Here is a 17,766-nt window from a genome sequence, read left to right on the forward strand (position 1 = left end):
TTAATTATTATTTTTGGGGTAAAACTTTCTATGAAAGGATACCATCTTTTCATTTCTACGTTGGGATTTTTGTCCGAAATCGTGAAAGACAAAGATCGATGGTCCGTTTGGATTTCTATACCAACTACTCCCTACAAATAGTTTTTCAAATTTTTTAAGGCCCATACTATAGCTAGCACTTCCTTTTTGTTTGTGGCATAAAGTTTCTCGGTTCAATTAAGTGTTTTAGAAATGAAAGTAATTGGTTTGTTATCCTGTGATAATACCGCCCCGATAGCTACATCTGATGCGTCTGTGAATTTTTTACTATAATCTGGTTGAACTAGTTCAACTTGTGCTATTAGATTCTCTTTTAGTTCGATAAAAGCTTGTATAGCTGAATCGTCAAATTGTATTAAAACTTTTGTAGATATTCTTTTAGAAACATTTCCATTTTCCCCTCCTAAATATTTTGTAAGAGGTTTTGCAATTTTTGCATAACTACGGACAAATTTTCGGTAATAGCCAGTTAAGCCTAGAAAACTTCGAAGTTCTCTAATATTTTGTGGTAACGGATACCTTGAAATTGTGGAAATTTTTTCAGGATCTGTTTTGATTACATTAAAAGAAACAATGTAACCAAGAAAGGAGGTTTCTAATTTAAAGAATTTAGATTTTTCGAGAGAAGTTTTCATATTTGCTTTTTGTAAAATGCCTATTATTTGAGTTAAATCTGAGAAATGTCGCTCGATTGTGTTTGAAAAAATTATAATATCGTCCATGTAGACGTGGCATGTTTTTCCTACTTGTTCTCTGAAAATATCATCCATTGCTCTCTGCAAAATTCTGGTTTTTCGTTAGAATTTGATGGAATCCTGATTCCAAATCAATTGTGGAAAAAAATTTTGCCTTTCCTAAGTTGGCTAACATAACGATGGGGTTGCATCGGGTATCTATCCGGTATTGTGTTCTCATTTAATTTTTTGTAGTCTATTACAAGTCTGTGTTTAGGGCTACTGTCTTCGTTTTGACCCTTTTTGGGTACCACCAGTACTGGTGAATTGTAAGGACTTCTACTCGGCCTTATAATATTTTCATTTATCACTCTATTGATTTCATTGTTAACGAAATCTGAAACTGATAAAGCATAGGGATATTGTTTACTGTAAATGGCCATGTTGTTATTTGTATTAATTTCGCCCCGAATATCAGTTTAAAAGGAATTTGTAGGTTTATTTTAGAGTGTTCCTCTTCAATTATGTCAATTATTCTTTTCTCCAAATCTTCTACTGGATTTGAATTTAACATTTTAATATTGTTTATTTTATTTCTTTCCCAAAGTTGTTACTTTTTTATTGACGGATAGTTCGACGTCGGCACGTTGAGGGTTTTGTGTTCCCAAACGTTTAAACTTTTTGTTGACGGAAAATTCTTCGTCGGCGTGTTCAGGAATTTTTTTTCCAAAACTATATAATTTTTTGTTGACGGATTTTTCTACGTCGGAGTGTTCAAGATTTTTGGATCCCAAACTATACGTTTTTTTGTTGACGGATAATTCTACGTCGGCTTGCTCAGGATTCTGTGATCCCAAGCTAAATAAACTTTTTTCCACCATTTGTGAATCTGTTTTATTTCCACTTTGCTCTTCAAAGGTTTTTTTTTATAATGTATTCTTTCAATGGAAGGATAATTTTTCCATTTTTTAGCGATAATTGGTTTAATGAAGTATCCTCATCGTAAAGTAATTTTTCTTTTTTCCGTTATAATTGATGGTACCTTTTTGAATATCAATTACCGCTCCTATTTTTTTTAAAAGATTAAAACCTATAAGTAGGTCGGACTCTAGCTCTTCTATTTTATAAAATATTTGTCTTGTGTTAAATATCGTTATTAAATGATAATATTTTATTATTGTAAGCCCATTAATGGTTGAAACTCTTTTGTAAATTGGGAGCTCTTTTTTATTTTGATAAATTCCCCTTTTTATGTAACAAGATATTGCTCCTGTGTCAATTAAAACTTTAAATTCCTTTTCGATTTTTTGTCTGTTCTCATTAAGTAAAGTAATCCTACTCCTGGATTCTGATTTAAAAAATTATCCTCTTCTATATTATTTACTCTCATAATTTTTTGAGCAGGCTGATTAATTGAACCAGTTGGTTCCCGCTTTAACTGTGGATGTGATTCAAATGGTTTGTTTTGAGTGGTGCTTATATTTGTTTTTTGCGCTTGGTTTTGATTATAATTATTTTTTGTTATTATTACCCCTGTTAAAATTATTATTAGGACGAATTTGATACTGGATTGATTCATCTATCTCCATGGGTTCAGGAGCAGGCTGTACCTGATTGTTATTAAACTTCCAATTATTATTTTGTCCCCATTGATTATTATAATTCTGACTCTGATTCCATTGATTATTTTTAACTTGTGGAGATCTTTGATTGTATCTCAAATAGTTTGAATTATTGTAATTAGTAGTCTTTTGATTAAAAGAATTATTATTTTGTTCTGGGCCACTAGTATAATTTGAGTTATATTTTCTATAACTCATTCCAATGAAATTGTGAGCGAATTTTGCTCTCATGTTATTACTTTCCACCTCCTGTACAAACGCCATTGCATTAGGCAAGTCAGTTGGATTCATGGAATAAAGAGTCGATGATATTGGGCCGTTAAGGCCAGTTACGAAAACTCTTAGTGCACTCTGTCTATGTCTATCATTAATTTCTGAAGTTAGTGGCATATTACGACCATATGTCATTATAGTTTTGTTAGTCAGTAATGTTACTTGGTTATAATATTCCATTACACTAGTTTTCCTTGTGTAAGAATACTTAGTTCTTGTTCGATAATGTGTAGCGGTCTTCTAACGCTAAAAACGAAATCTAATCTGGCTAAAATAGCATCAAAATTTAGGACTGTTCCGTGGATGGTTAGAGCATCGTTTGCTTTTCCTGTTATCTTGTTCCTTAATATTGATACTGCTGCGAAATATCGCTTACTTTTTCGAATATACTGACTCATAGCGTTTTCTGCTGCTTCACTTCAACTCACATAATTATCAAGTTCCCCCTTAAATTCTGGAACTGATTTAATGATTTCATAGAATTCTTCACATTTTATCAAATTTTCAACTTCTTCAACTTTATAATCTTCTACTTTGTTGACATTTTTGTATATTATGTAAAGTAATAATAATAATATTAAAATATAATGATAAAAATTAATAATATAAAGGAAACTGATATTTTGATATTATTAATTTTTACAAATGGATTGATAATTTTTATATTGTCAAGAGTTATTATTTGAAGCAATACATTCGTAAATGTCATAATTTATGAATTTATGCTGAGCTATATAGTTTAACATTTTGTTTTCGCTGTTAATGTAGGTGCTGTTATTTATAATAATTGAGTCATTGAACAAAATTAAATATGAACCTTTTAATTGAGTGTTGTCTACTATATTTGTTCCTGTTATTAAAATGGCACCATCCTGTAAGATATCTATTTTATTATTAATTTCTCTTATTTTAGAGCAATTGGCTTGTTCGCCGTTTAATAATTTTATAAAACAATTAGTTTCAAAACTTAATTTACAATAGTTGTTAAACATTTCTTTCTTAAAATTAGTCATTAGGACAATATTTTTTTTTGCAATTGGCAACTTCATTATTTATTAATAATTTTCCATCATTAGGCAATATTTGTTTTTGCAATTGGCAACTTCATTATTTATTAATAATTTTCCATCGGATTTTTCAATAGCTCTTGTTTTGTAAAGGTCACATTTACCGTTAATCATGGGATATTTTATGTAAACTACAAGTAAATCATTATTTTTTAAAATTTGTTGAGTTGATATGTCCGTTTGGTCAGATAATACTACAGATTGTTTTTCATGATTGTACATTTCTTTAATTTCATTCTCGTTTAAAATTTTTGTATTAAAAATTTTTGCTTTTGCTAAGATAATAATATCTAATAAATTTTGTAAGTCAAAACTACATTTTTTAAACTTTCAGTAAGATATTTTACTTCACTAAATAATTTATTGTGAATTGCTTGTTGTTGTTTTCATTTAGGCTGTCTATTTTGTTCTGAACCGTTATGAAATCATCATGATCAGGAGTACCTGCTATCCATTTCCATGAAGTTCCTATTTCATTAATTCCTTTTTTTTTGTCTTTTTGGCATTATTTCTGATAAAGTTAATTTGATGAGTTCCAAGTCCATTGAAATTTCCCATTCTATGTCTGTTTTTGATGTTTTGGTCAAAGATCTGGTTTCCGTGTTAATTATTTCTTCATAAAAACTTAAATTAGTTATGTGAAATAAATCTGCGTATGAATCGTACGTCAATACGTCTTTATTGTCCTTAAATAATAAATATTTCGTGACTTGTATAGTCAATTATTTCAGAACTTGTTAAAAGTAATAGGTTGAGTATAAGTACTAAAAAAACATTTTTGTGAAAAAAATAATAAAATATTGTTGTTTGTATTACAATTTAATATTATCTTTATGAATAAAGAGCGGCTCTAATAACTATTTCGGAAAAATTAGTTAAACTAAACTCCTCTTTTATGCAGCGAGCTATTTCTGTTAATGTCGAGTGTGCCCTTTCAACTTGTCCGTTTGAAGTACTGTGTCTTGGGTCTGCGTAATGCAAAGTAATTCCACACCTTTGTGCAAATGATTTAAATTGGGCTGAGGTAAAACTAGGTTCGTTATCGGTCATAATTACTTTTGCTTGGGGAAATTGTTGAAGTAGTTCCATTACCTTAATTTTAAGGTTTAACTTATTTTGAATTTTTTTTACAACAAAGTATTTTGAATACGCGTTTATACAAGTAATAAATGTTAAATTTTGCGCGTAGTATATATCTATATGTAAATTTTCTCCTTCTTTAGTTGGTATAGGGGCTTCCCCAAATGGAATTTTTATTGGGTGCCTGTTATATTTATTTTCATTACAAATCACACAATTTTTTATATATTCTTTCAATTTTGTAAATAAGTTTGGCCAATAATATAACCTACTGATTTGTTTATAATTTTCATCTAGACCCCTATGAGCTCGACTGTGTGTTTCTTCTATAATTATGGCTTTAACTTCATCGTTTTCTATGTCTTGAAGAAATTATTTTTTAAGGGTAATTGAATGTGATATAAGTCCTCTAATGTACAATGAATTCCTACCGTAATGTTTGGTGGAATATACTCTTTTAGTATAGTTATTAAATTTTGTGGTGTATCAAATTCAATTATGTGTCGTGTCCTGCCAAAAACTTCCAGTGACTCATGTATTGTAAACCTTCCCCGTTGTTAATAACAGTTGTTGTTTAAACTGATTTAACGGTTTACGGGTCTGACTGTCACTGTTTGTAATGTTATTTATTTGTATTCGAGATAATGCATCGGCTACAACATTTGTTGTACCGGGTTTAATTATTATTTTTGGGGTAAAACTTTCTATGAAAGGATACCATCTTTTCATTTCTACGTTGGGATTTTTGTCCGAAATCGTGAAAGACAAAGATCGATGGTCCGTTTGGATTTCTATACCAACTACTCCCTACAAATAGTTTTTCAAATTTTTTAAGGCCCATACTATAGCTAGCATAAAGTTTCTCGGTTCAATTAAGTGTTTTAGAAATGAAAGTAATTGGTTTGTTATCCTGTGATAATACCGCCCCGATAGCTACATCTGATGCGTCTGTGAATTTTTTACTATAATCTGGTTGAACTAGTTCAACTTGTGCTATTAGATTCTCTTTTAGTTCGATAAAAGCTTGTATAGCTGAATCGTCAAATTGTATTAAAACTTTTGTAGATATTCTTTTAGAAACATTTCCATTTTCCCCTCCTAAATATTTTGTAAGAGGTTTTGCAATTTTTGCATAACTACGGACAAATTTTCGGTAATAGCCAGTTAAGCCTAGAAAACTTCGAAGTTCTCTAATATTTTGTGGTAACGGATACCTTGAAATTGTGGAAATTTTTTCAGGATCTGTTTTGATTACATTAAAAGAAACAATGTAACCAAGAAAGGAGGTTTCTAATTTAAAGAATTTAGATTTTTCGAGAGAAGTTTTCATATTTGCTTTTTCTAAAATGCCTATTATTTGAGTTAAATCTGAGAAATGTCGCTCGATTGTGTTTGAAAAAATTATAATATCGTCCATGTAGACGTGGCATGTTTTTCCTACTTGTTCTCTGAAAATATCATCCATTGCTCTCTGCAAAATGCTGGTTTTTCGTTAGAATTTGATGGAATCCTGATTCCAAATCAATTGTGGAAAAAAATTTTGCCTTTCCTAAGTTGGCTAACATAACGATGGGTCTTGCATCGGGTATCTATCCGGTATTGTGTTCTCATTTAATTTTTTGTAGTCTATTACAAGTCTGTGTTTAGGGCTACTGTCTTCGTTTTGACCCTTTTTGGGTACCACCAGTACTGGTGAATTGTAAGGACTTCTACTCGGCCTTATAATATTTTCATTTATCACTCTATTGATTTCATTGTTAACGAAATCTGAAACTGATAAAGCATAGGGATATTGTTTACTGTAAATGGCCATGTTGTTATTTGTATTAATTTCGCCCCGAATATCAGTTTAAAAGGAATTTGTAGGTTTATTTTAGAGTGTTCCTCTTCAATTATGTCAATTATTCTTTTCTCCAAATCTTCTACTTGATTTGAATTTAACATTTTAATATTGTTTATTTTATTTCTTTCGGAATCCTTTGATCCCAAAGTTGTTACTTTTTTATTGACAGATAGTTCGACGTCGGCACGTTGAGGGTTTTGTGTTCCCAAACGTTTAAACTTTTTGTTGACGGAAAATTCTTCGTCGGCGTGTTCAGGAATTTTTTTTCCAAAACTATATAATTTTTTGTTGACGGATTTTTCTACGTCGGAGTGTTCAAGATTTTTGGATCCCAAACTATACGTTTTTTTGTTGACGGATAATTCTACGTCGGCTTGCTCAGGATTCTGTGATCCCAAGCTAAATAAACTTTTTTCCACCATTTGTGAATCTGTTTTATTTCCACTTTGCTCTTCAAAGGTTTTTTTTTATAATGTATTCTTTCAATGGAAGGATAATTTTTCCATTTTTTAGCGATAATTGGTTTAATGAAGTATCCTCATCGTAAAGTAATTTTTCTTTTTCCGTTATAATTGATGGTACCTTTTTGAATATCAATTACCGCTCCTATTTTTTTTAAAAGATTAAAACCTATAAGTAGGTCGGACTCTAGCCCTTCTATTTTATAAAATATTTGTCTTGTGTTAAATATCGTTATTAAATGATAATATTTTATTATTGTAAACCCATTAATGGTTGAAACTCTTTTGTAAATTGAAAGCTCTTTTTTATTTTGATAAATTCCCTTTTTTATGTAACAAGATATTGCTCCTGTGTCAATTAAAACTTTAAATTCCTTTTCGATTTTTTGTCTGTTCTCATTAAGTAAAGTAATCCTACTCCGGATTCTGATTTAAAAAATTATCCTCTTCTATATTATTTACTCTCATAATTTTTTGAGCAGGCTGATTAATTGAACCAGTTGGTTCCCGCTTTAACTGTGGATGTGATTCAAATGGTTTGTTTTGAGTGGTGCTTATATTTGTTTTTTGCGCTTGGTTTTGATTATAATTATTTTTTGTTATTATTACCCCTGTTAAAATTATTATTAGGACGAATTTGATACTGGATTGATTCATCTATCTCCATGGGTTCAGGAGCAGGCTGTACCTGATTGTTATTAAACTTCCAATTATTATTTTGTCCCCATTGATTATTATAATTCTGACTCTGATTCCATTGATTATTTTTAACTTGTGGAGATCTTTGATTGTATCTCAAATAGTTTGAATTATTGTAATTAGTAGTCTTTTGATTAAAAGAATTATTATTTTGTTCTGGGCCACTAGTATAATTTGAGTTATATTTTCTATAACTCATTCCAATGAAATTGTGAGCGAATTTTGCTCTCATGTTATTACTTTCCACCTCCTGTACAAACGCCATTGCATTAGGCAAGTCAGTTGGATTCATGGAATAAAGAGTCGATGATATTGGGCCGTTAAGGCCAGTTACGAAAACTCTTAGTGCACTCTGTCTATGTCTATCATTAATTTCTGAAGTTAGTGGCATATTACGACCATATGTCATTATAGTTTTGTTAGTCAGTAATGTTACTTGGTTATAATATTCCATTACACTTAGTTTTCCTTGTGTAAGAATACTTAGTTCTTGTTCGATAATGTGTAGCGGTCTTCTAACGCTAAAAACGAAATCTAATCTGGCTAAAATAGCATCAAAATTTAGGACTGTTCCGTGGATGGTTAGAGCATCGTTTGCTTTTCCTGTTATCTTGTTCCTTAATATTGATACTGCTGCGAAATATCGCTTACTTTTTCGAATATACTGACTCATAGCGTTTTCTGCTGCTTCCCTTCAACTCACATAATTTTCAAGTTCCCCCTTAAATTCTGGAACTGATTTAATGATTTCATAGAATTCTTCACATTTTATCAAATTGTCAACTTCTTCAACTTTATAATCTTCTACTTTGTTGACATTCGTTTGAAGTTCTGCTTTTAGTTGTTTCTATTTCGTGTTTTAAAGAATTTACCTCTGTTGAAACAATCTGTTTTATTAATTCTTTGGTCAAAAAGGCTTGCTTGGCGTATCGGTCATTTCTAGTTTATTAAATAGATTCAACAAATATTTTAGATCTTCCAGGATGTATTATATATTTTATCTTCAAATTAAATTTTTACTTAAAATATAATTGTTCTTGTTTCTTACGATCTTTTAATTTTTAAGCTTGTCGTCTTTAATGATGGCGAAGGAATGCCCTTCAGCTTCTTTCCTTCTTTGTTATTTTGGTTGTAGTCGTGTTGAATTTTGGCGAGGGAATGCCCTTCAGCCCTTCCTTCCTTCCTTCTTTGTTTAAATGAAATATTTCTGTTTTTATTCTTCTTGGATTTCCCAGTTGATATATTTGTGTTTTTATTTAACTTTCTTTATTAATTGTGTTTTTGGTTATTATTCTTTAATTATTATTTTTGATTTATTGTTCTTTATTTATTTGTTTTTTGTTGTGTGTTCTTGTACTGTGAATTAATTTTTTCGGTCCACCTTTATTATATATTATCAGCTATTTAAATGGATTATTGCATTAATTGATTTCCATTTAAATTTTTAAATCACTTTCACAATATTCGATGTAATCGGTTTGTTGTGAATGCTTTAATTTTTCCACTAAAAATGGTTGGGTTTTTGCGGCGCAGGTCCTTTTTTTATATTAACTTGTTATAATTAATAATTTTTTAGAACCTTTTTATCACGGCCCCACGTTGGGCGCCAATTAAGTTTATCACTAATAAATTTGTTAAAAAAATATATTTTTTATTTTTTATAACTTGGTGTTAAACCTTTTTATTTAATTTCACAAGTACAATACACTTTATTTTTCACATTCGAATTTCTTACTTCTGAACTGTTTCTTGATCAAAGAAATCTTATCCAACGAACCTCGGCCAGGAGCTTTTCTTTGAGCTTCTAGAAATTTTCCTTTTGCTTAGAATATAAGCTTAGGATGAAATCATGGCATCCTATTGTGAAATTCAAATATGGATCGCAATAGTTTGAACTTAGAACGCAATTGATTGGGCTTCGAGTAGAAACTTATGTTTACTTTAAGATTTGTTTGTTTATCTTGGTAGGGAAACCAAGAGCCCGGTTTCACGGGTTGGTTAACTTGCATGGGTCGTTTTTTACGTTTAAATTTTAATAAAAGCGCCACTGATTTCATTCATGAACCAATAAGTAAGTCCATTGTGCTCATTCCTATTGGATACTTAAGAAGTTCATGTTTAAAAAAGTTTTAAAAGCACAAAAAAAATGTTTATTTAATATTAGCTTTTTAGAATTGTTATATTTACAACAAATTTTTACATTCAGAAACTGTCAAAATACTTATAACTTTAATTTGTTTCATTTAAAAATTGTCAAAAACTTCCTAGCACATCATATAAATATCCAATAAGAATGAGCCAGATGGACTACTTATTAAATAAATCTAAGGGCTTTGAAAATTAAATTCAAATCTAATTAAAACTAAGTTATTATATTGAGAAAAAAGTTATATGAAACATTTTTGCACGGAAATTAAATGCAAATAGTTATTGTACAAGATAGAACACAAATCTATATTCTTGCATGATTTTTTTTTACATAAAATATTGTTGTGTTTCTATCGTTTGAGACGTTGGCCATGTTTCTCTGAGCTGTTTCAGATTATTAAACATTTTTTTCATACTTTTCACCGCGGTAAACCTCTAACCGCTATATATAGAAATATATAAAGAAACATGTAATGAAATATATAACGAAATATGTAAAGAAATATATAAAGAAAAATATAAAGAAATACATAAAGAAATATATAAAGAAATGTATAATGAAATATATAAAGAAATAAATAAAGAAATAAATAATGTTTAAAACGTTAAAGCTATGGAGATTTTCAGCTCACTTATTCGATCGTTCCTATGGCAGCTACAGATATCGTTCTCCCATTTGCATAAAATTTAAAGCATAGTTCTGAATTATTTTACCATTACTATATCCAAATAATTAAAAAAAAAATTAAAAACTATTTCGATTGTTTTCATGGGAGCTATATGATATAATCGTCCGATTTTAATCAAATTTAAACAATAATTCAGAAATATTATACAGTTTGTATATCTTGAAGAACTAAAAATTAAAAAAAAACTGAAGTTATAAACAAACAGTTTATTATTTATATAGGTATAGAACGTGACATTTTAATTAACTTAAAAAAGGTTTGGAAAAACTTTTCAAATCTGGGAACTGGGAAGCAAAATCCCTATTATAATAAACATAAATGGTTTAAGTAAAATCTTTGTGCAATGTTAAGTACCCGATACCCACAGTGAAGATAACTGTGTATTTGAGGTAAAGGGGGTCCTTAAAATCCTTTCGAATGTTGTTGGATTTAATGACTTAGGTCCTAAGTTCGTAAAGATAATTCTTTCACAGATCCTTTCCTATTTAACGACTTTCATATATAGTGTTTAGCAACGTCCACTTTAACTGATGATTGAAAAACAGCCAAAATACCATATGGATGAATGCTCGAGAATATAAGCATTTAATACAGTGACCGCCCGATGGGAACGCACAAACGTATCTTTATTGTTCTATCCTAACTGCAATTCCTATGAGCTGATTTGTTTATCATTGAATCCCAGAAACCTTCGACGTTCCTCCTTGTTTTCATTTAATTACTTACTGATTATTTCTGTAACGAAAATTAATATACTATTTAAAATTATGTGTCATATTTTAAATTATTATAGTTTCTATTCACGAAATACGATGGCCTTATAATTTATCATTTAATCGCGCAAAATCTTAAAAAAACAATTGAGATATTTAAAATCTGTTTATCAATATATAAAGTGAACTTCACATGTCTATCAGAATCATTTTTCCCGTCTGATGTTTCGCGCTAAAAGTTAAAGAATTGGCGGGAGAAAAGCAATCTAAGTTAGTACTGGTATTAAATCTATAATCATATATAAGCTGTATTATCGACCCAATCGAAGCATTGCATACTCTGAACTGGTCGCTCTTAAGAAGGTTTGGATACACAAGAATCTTTATTCGCCGACTTGGCCGCCGAGGGCTAATAGTGACAGTGTGCACTCGTGTCGCCTTCTTCGCTGAGGCTGGATGCTCCAATGTCGCTATCCCTCCACCGTAGTCGCTCCGGGTTGCACCCGCATCGTTCCGGGTGCTCCGGGTTGATTCCGATGTCGCTGGCTTCGCTCTGCGTGCTCTGATTTTCTTCTGTTGTGGTTGGCCTCGCGGGCTTTCACCGATCGCAGCCGCAGCCTCCTTTCCTTAGCTCTGTCCCGGCCGGTCGCACCAGACGCCTTCTCATTTTTACCTAACGGTTCAGGCGTATGCCGTAAGCTTCCATTCTCTGTGGCAGAACGCTGGGTTCTAGACAAACGCTTACGTCTTACCCTCCTCGCTGCATCCCATAGATGTAGAAGTAGCCGTAAGCTTACTTGCTGCTCGCCCTACGCTGGACGGTCGTCGTCGTTGGTGTCCTTCCTCTGCTTACGGGTACGTACTTTTTGTTTTTTCTTGCAGCACCCGACTCAGCGAGATCTTTAGCTCACGAGACTCGGTAAACAGTTATGATATCGAGAAAACGGTTATGTGAAAAATTTTTGCACGGAAATTAAATACAAATAGTTATTGTACAAGATGAACACAAATCTATATTCTTGAATGTTTCTCTGAGCTGTTTCAGATTTTTAAACATTTTTTTTCATACTTTTTACCGCGGTTTATATAGAAATATATAAAGAAATATATAAAGAAGTATATAAAGAAGTATATAAAGAAATATATAAAGAAACATGTAAAGAAATATATAACGAAATATATAATGAAATATATAAAGAAATATCTAAAGAAAAATATAAAGAAATATATAAATAAATATATAAAGAAATAAATAAGAAATAAATAAATTAATATTTTTAAACGTTAAAGCTATGAAGATTTTTAGCTCACTAAAGAAATAGTTTTTATCGCCACGCCTCTTTGGGCTCAGCTCTTGCTCAAGTTTCAACATTGAAACGGTCACGAGGAAGAAACGAAGCAGCGAACAATAGATACATAGGAACTACTAGTCCTCATAACGGATCGATAAGCGGTGAGTGGTTACAAGTCGGCGTTCGATTTTCAGTCCACTGTAACAACAATGGGAAAAGAAGACAAAGCGCCATACAACAATCCGAACTCATATGCGTTTGCTTGGTCTGCAATCGGGGCAGCAGGATTTGATAGAAAGGTTAAAGCAGCTTGATCGCAAATGTTAAAAGGAGCTGAAGAACTGAAAATCAACGCCCTTTTTTCTTCTTCCTATTCTTACTACAGACATCCTTATTCTCTCTATAATCATATATAGTAAAACAAACTAAATGGCATAAGTTGAAAATCTATTCTAGAGTTCTTTTTTAAACTCACTGACTTTACTTGATCATTAATTCTTGGGTTCTTTGATGCTCAGCAACTGCAATTCCTCTGAGCTGATTTGCTTATCATTCAATCCCGAAGGTTTCTTCAACGCTGTCACAACACGTCTATATTAGAGGTGGAGAACTATCGATGGCACTATCGACACTATCGATGGTTGGGCGCTATCGAGCCACTATCGATAGCAGCAGACACCTTCGATAGCGGCCCGTCCACTATCGATAGTGCCATCGATAGCGGGCGTCTCACATCGCTAAAATACTTTAACGCGCATTTCACACACAACTTCACACAAACAACTGAAAAATTGTTAAAATTGACGGGAATTATAAAAAAAACTATTAAAAATGGAACGCTTTTTAAAAAAAGGTATGTTTAATGTATTTTGCATAAGTATTTTGATGGATAATGTGTTGCATTTAAGGTACACGTCGGAGGTCCGCAACACCTACTGCGCCAAGTCCAAACAAACAGGACTGTGATTGCACCAGCACGGACTCTGAAAAAGATGTTCTCCCCGAAAGCCAAAAGAACTCTAAAAGGAGTAAAATATCAACTGTTTGGAAGTATTTTAAGAGGTCCGACGACAAAAAACTTGCCAAATGCCTTGACTGTGGCAAGGAATATAAAACAAGCGGCAATACATCAAACTTGCGCGACCATATAAAAAGGTTTCATCCCAGCTTGGAACCGGACTCTAACACAACAGCTGTAAAAAGGAACGACACTGCGTCTACAAGCAGCAGTTGCAGATCGAGTGTGAACTCTGTGGCTTCCTTGTTCAAAAGAGCTGTCCTGTACGAGTCGAATTCTAAGCGAAAGACCGACATCGACAATGCATTGACAGAAATGGTCGCTAAAGATGTACAGCCATACAACATTGTGGAAAACGAAGGTTTTATCAAATACAGTCAGGTATTGGATCCTCGTTATAAATTGCCAAGCAAGACATACTTGCGTGATGTGCTTATGTCCAATCTGTACAAGGAAACCTCTGCCAAATTGTCATTGATATTTCAAGAAGTGACGGATGTATCAATAACTTGTGATTTGTGGACATCGAGTGCCAATGACAGTTTTTTGACGGTGACGAGTCATTTTGTTCATAACTATGAACTAAAAACAGCATCCTTGGCTACAAAAAAACTGTTAAATGTAACAAATCACTGTTCGCAAAACATTGCAGATACTTTGCGAAATATTCTAATTGATTGGAACATTTTTAATAAGACCGTGTGCATTGTAACTGATAATGCCAGCTCCATGCTTAAAGCATGTGCAATATTGCAAATTCAAAATCTGCCATGCTTTGCGCACACAATCAACTTAGTTGTGCAAGATGCATTAAGAGTTGATGACGCAGTCATAAAAATTTATTTACCAAGTGCAAATCAATAGTTAGATTTTTCAAACAAAGCCCGATTGCTAATGAAAAATTTAAATTAGCACAAGAAGGTACGATTTATACTTTGCTGCAAGAAGTACCAACAAGATGGAACAGTTTCTTTTTCATGATTGAGAGAATTTTAAAAACAAATGATGCCATTGCCAAAGTCCTATTAGGAACCACAAATGCACCTCAGCCATTTACGGCTGACGAAATACTTGTGTTAAAAGATATGGAAAAAATATTGTCTTTCTTCCAGCAAGCAAGTGAAAAAGTTTCTGGTGGAAAATATGTAACCATATCTCTGATTATACCCATGGCATATGGGCTTCTGCGGAAAATCGAAAAATTCTTGCCAGAAACTATGCAAGGAAAAACAATCCAAAATATATTAATGGAATCAATAAAGAAACGACTCTCAATTTATGAACAAAGAAATGTATGTATGATGGCAACATTATTGGACCCACGTTTTAAAAAAAATGGTTTTCAAGACGCTTCAAACGCTGAACAAGCATCAACCTTTTTTGAAAACGAACTGGCCCATTCGTCAATCGAAGAGTCCAGAAAGGATCTGACCATCGCAGCGGACACAAGTACCCAGGACACATTTTTTGATTTTTTGGGTGAACGATCAGATAGCAAAATCGGAAACGCACGAGTGGATGCTATACTTATTAAAAGGCAATATCTGGAGAGGGCAATTGTCAGTCACGATGTGGACCCACTGTTATGGATTAAGGTATGATTCGAAAACAAATTATAAGTTATCAATATTTACATACGTATTTTACTTTTATTCCAGGTTAATCAAACTGATCTTCCCTGCATAAAGGGCCTCTTTTGCAAATACCTTTGCATTCCCGCAACATCCGTAGAATCGGAAAGAGCTTTTAGCAAGGCAGGGCAAATTGTTTCCGAGAGACGCACCCGGCTCAAAGAGAAAAACATTAACATCCTGTTATTTTTGAATCAAAACTTTGGTTAAAATAAACCATTTTTCTTAAAAACTTAAAAAAAAAATTTTTAATTTCGGACGATATTATCGGTGACTATCGATGGTACTATCGACACTATCGATGGTTTGAAAAAAACAATCGCTCACTATCGATGGCGCCGACTATCGATAGTTCTCCACCTCTAGTCTATATCGTTCCTCCTTCTTTTCATTTAATTACTTATTCTACTCTTTAAAATTATGTGTCATATTTTTAATTGTTATAATTATCAAAAACACTAGTGAAGTTAGAAAACTTCTATCCACGAAATACGATAGCCTCATAATTTTTCAATCGTGCAAAATCTTACAAAAAACAATTGAGAAATTTAAAATCTGTTTATCAATTTTAAATTGAACTGCACATGTCTATCAGAATCATCTTTCCCGTCTGATGTTTTGCGCAAAAAGTAAAAGAGATGGCGGGAGAAAGACAATCTAAGTTTGTTAGTGATGATATTCAACCTATAATTATATATAAGCTGTATTTATCGTGAGTAATCGTTAGTGATGATATTCAACCTATAATTATATATAAGCTGTATTTATCGACCCAATCGAAATATTCTATACTCTGAACTGGTCTCTCTTATGAGTGATTATAAACTTTTTAATAACGTAAATAGAAATATTCTAACTGATCTCTCTTATAAGATTAACTTATTGTTAACGTAAATAGTAATATTCTAATTAAAAACCAAATAAAAATAAAATAAAAAATTTTGTAAAATGAAAAATTGTAGACAAACAGTTTATTATTTATATAGGTATAGAACGTTACATTTCAATCAATTCAAATAAGGTTTGGAAAAACATTTCAAATCTAGGAATTGGGAAGCAAAACCCCTGTTGTAATAGACATTAATGATTTAAGTAAAATCTTACTATAGCATATAGTTCCCATAGGAATTATCGGCGAAAAAAAGGGGAAAAAATTTAACTGCCACAGGCACAATCAATAACTCAGCTGAAATCACTATATCTTCAATGTTTTTTTACATATACGCATATAAATCGAAATTTAGATGTTTTTAAGAATAATTTATTTTGCAATAGCTGAAAGGGTCTATAAACTTTGGCTTGCCGAAGTTAGCTTTCTTTCTTGTTTAGATTTAGTTCACCCTATATTATCTTATCCTGTGCTTTCTACGTGTCTCAAATCTACTTTTGAAATATACCAAATATAATTTTATTTGTTTCAGAAAAGTCACAATCAATTTGACAACCCGTCGCCTGGAACTGTTGTTGACCAACATATAACCAGATTAAAAATGTTCGATGTTTTTTTGGTTTCGCAAATGGTACGACAGGGCACTGTAACCCCCACTCATTTTGTGGTTTTGCGAGATGACGCCAGATATGGACCGGATATCATTCAAAAGCTAAGCTACAAACTGTGTTTTCTATATTACAATTGGGCTGGTACAGTACGAATTCCAGCTTGTTGTATGGTAAGTAGTTCATTTGTAATCCTAATCTATAACATTGCACAAGAACGACCATGATGCTAATTGTATACAAAGGAGTTTAGGTTTTCACATACTTTTGCATTTTGAGTTTACAACAAAAAACTCTGCTGTGATACTTTCAAATCCAGACGATTTGATACCCTTTATTGGAGTATTTTGGTGCTAAGATTACCAAACACAACAAAATGATCTACTTTTTGCTATTTTTTTTTTAAACAAGGGTCTATATATAATATATGATAAGATTCCTCCACATTCGGCAAGCCGAAGTTCATATACCACAGCTATTGCAAGAATTAAATACTTTTGAAACATTAAAATTATGATTTACATGCGTATAAAACCATTGAAGCTATGATGATTTGCAGCTTATTTATTCGATAGTTTCTATAGCAGCTATACGGTTGTTCCTACGAGAGCTATATGCTATAGTCGTCCGATTTTGATGAAATTTATTCTGAAATATTTATCCATTACTATATCTCGAAGAACTAAAAAAAAAAAAACACCAAAGTTATAATTTTTTCTTCTTTATTTTTATGATTGTTCATATGGGAGCTATATGCTATAGTCGTCCGATTTTGATGAAATTTAAACCGTAATTCTGAAATATTTAACCATGACTATATCTCGAAGAACTAAAAAAAAATAAAAAACACCAAAGCTAACATTTTTTTTATATATTTTTATGATTGTTCCTATGGGAGCTATATGCTATAGTCGTCCGATCCGGCTCGTTCCGACTTTTATACTAACTGCAAAAGAAAGACAAAGTTTCATGCAGATAGCTTTAAAACTGAGAGACTAGTTTGCATAGAAACGGACGGAC

General features: G+C 31.9%; 1 protein-coding gene across 3 annotated transcripts; it reads left to right on the forward strand.

Annotated features, from left to right (window-relative positions):
• Positions 1 to 13,229: 13,229 nt before the first annotated feature.
• Positions 13,230 to 15,457, forward strand: LOC128264394 (E3 SUMO-protein ligase ZBED1-like). 3 transcript variants are annotated; one of them, XR_008268730.1, is made up of 3 exons: positions 13,230 to 13,453; positions 13,509 to 14,910; positions 14,966 to 15,118. XR_008268730.1 is itself a non-coding variant. In XM_052999831.1 (2 exons), the coding sequence occupies exons 1-2, from the start codon at positions 13,432 to 13,434 to the stop codon at positions 14,480 to 14,482; spliced, it is 996 nt and encodes a 331-aa protein (XP_052855791.1). In that variant the 5' UTR covers positions 13,230 to 13,431; the 3' UTR covers positions 14,483 to 15,118. The 3 variants fall into 3 exon arrangements, 1 of the variants encoding a protein (XP_052855791.1); XR_008268731.1 differs by adding an exon at positions 15,277 to 15,457 and having other exon boundaries at positions 13,294 to 13,453; positions 14,731 to 15,213; XM_052999831.1 differs by having other exon boundaries at positions 13,509 to 15,118.
• The last annotated feature ends 2,309 nt before the right edge of the window (positions 15,458 to 17,766 follow it).

This window comes from Drosophila gunungcola, unplaced genomic scaffold (assembly GCF_025200985.1).
Source record: "Drosophila gunungcola strain Sukarami unplaced genomic scaffold, Dgunungcola_SK_2 000069F, whole genome shotgun sequence".
Classification (NCBI taxonomy): domain Eukaryota; kingdom Metazoa; phylum Arthropoda; class Insecta; order Diptera; family Drosophilidae; genus Drosophila; species Drosophila gunungcola.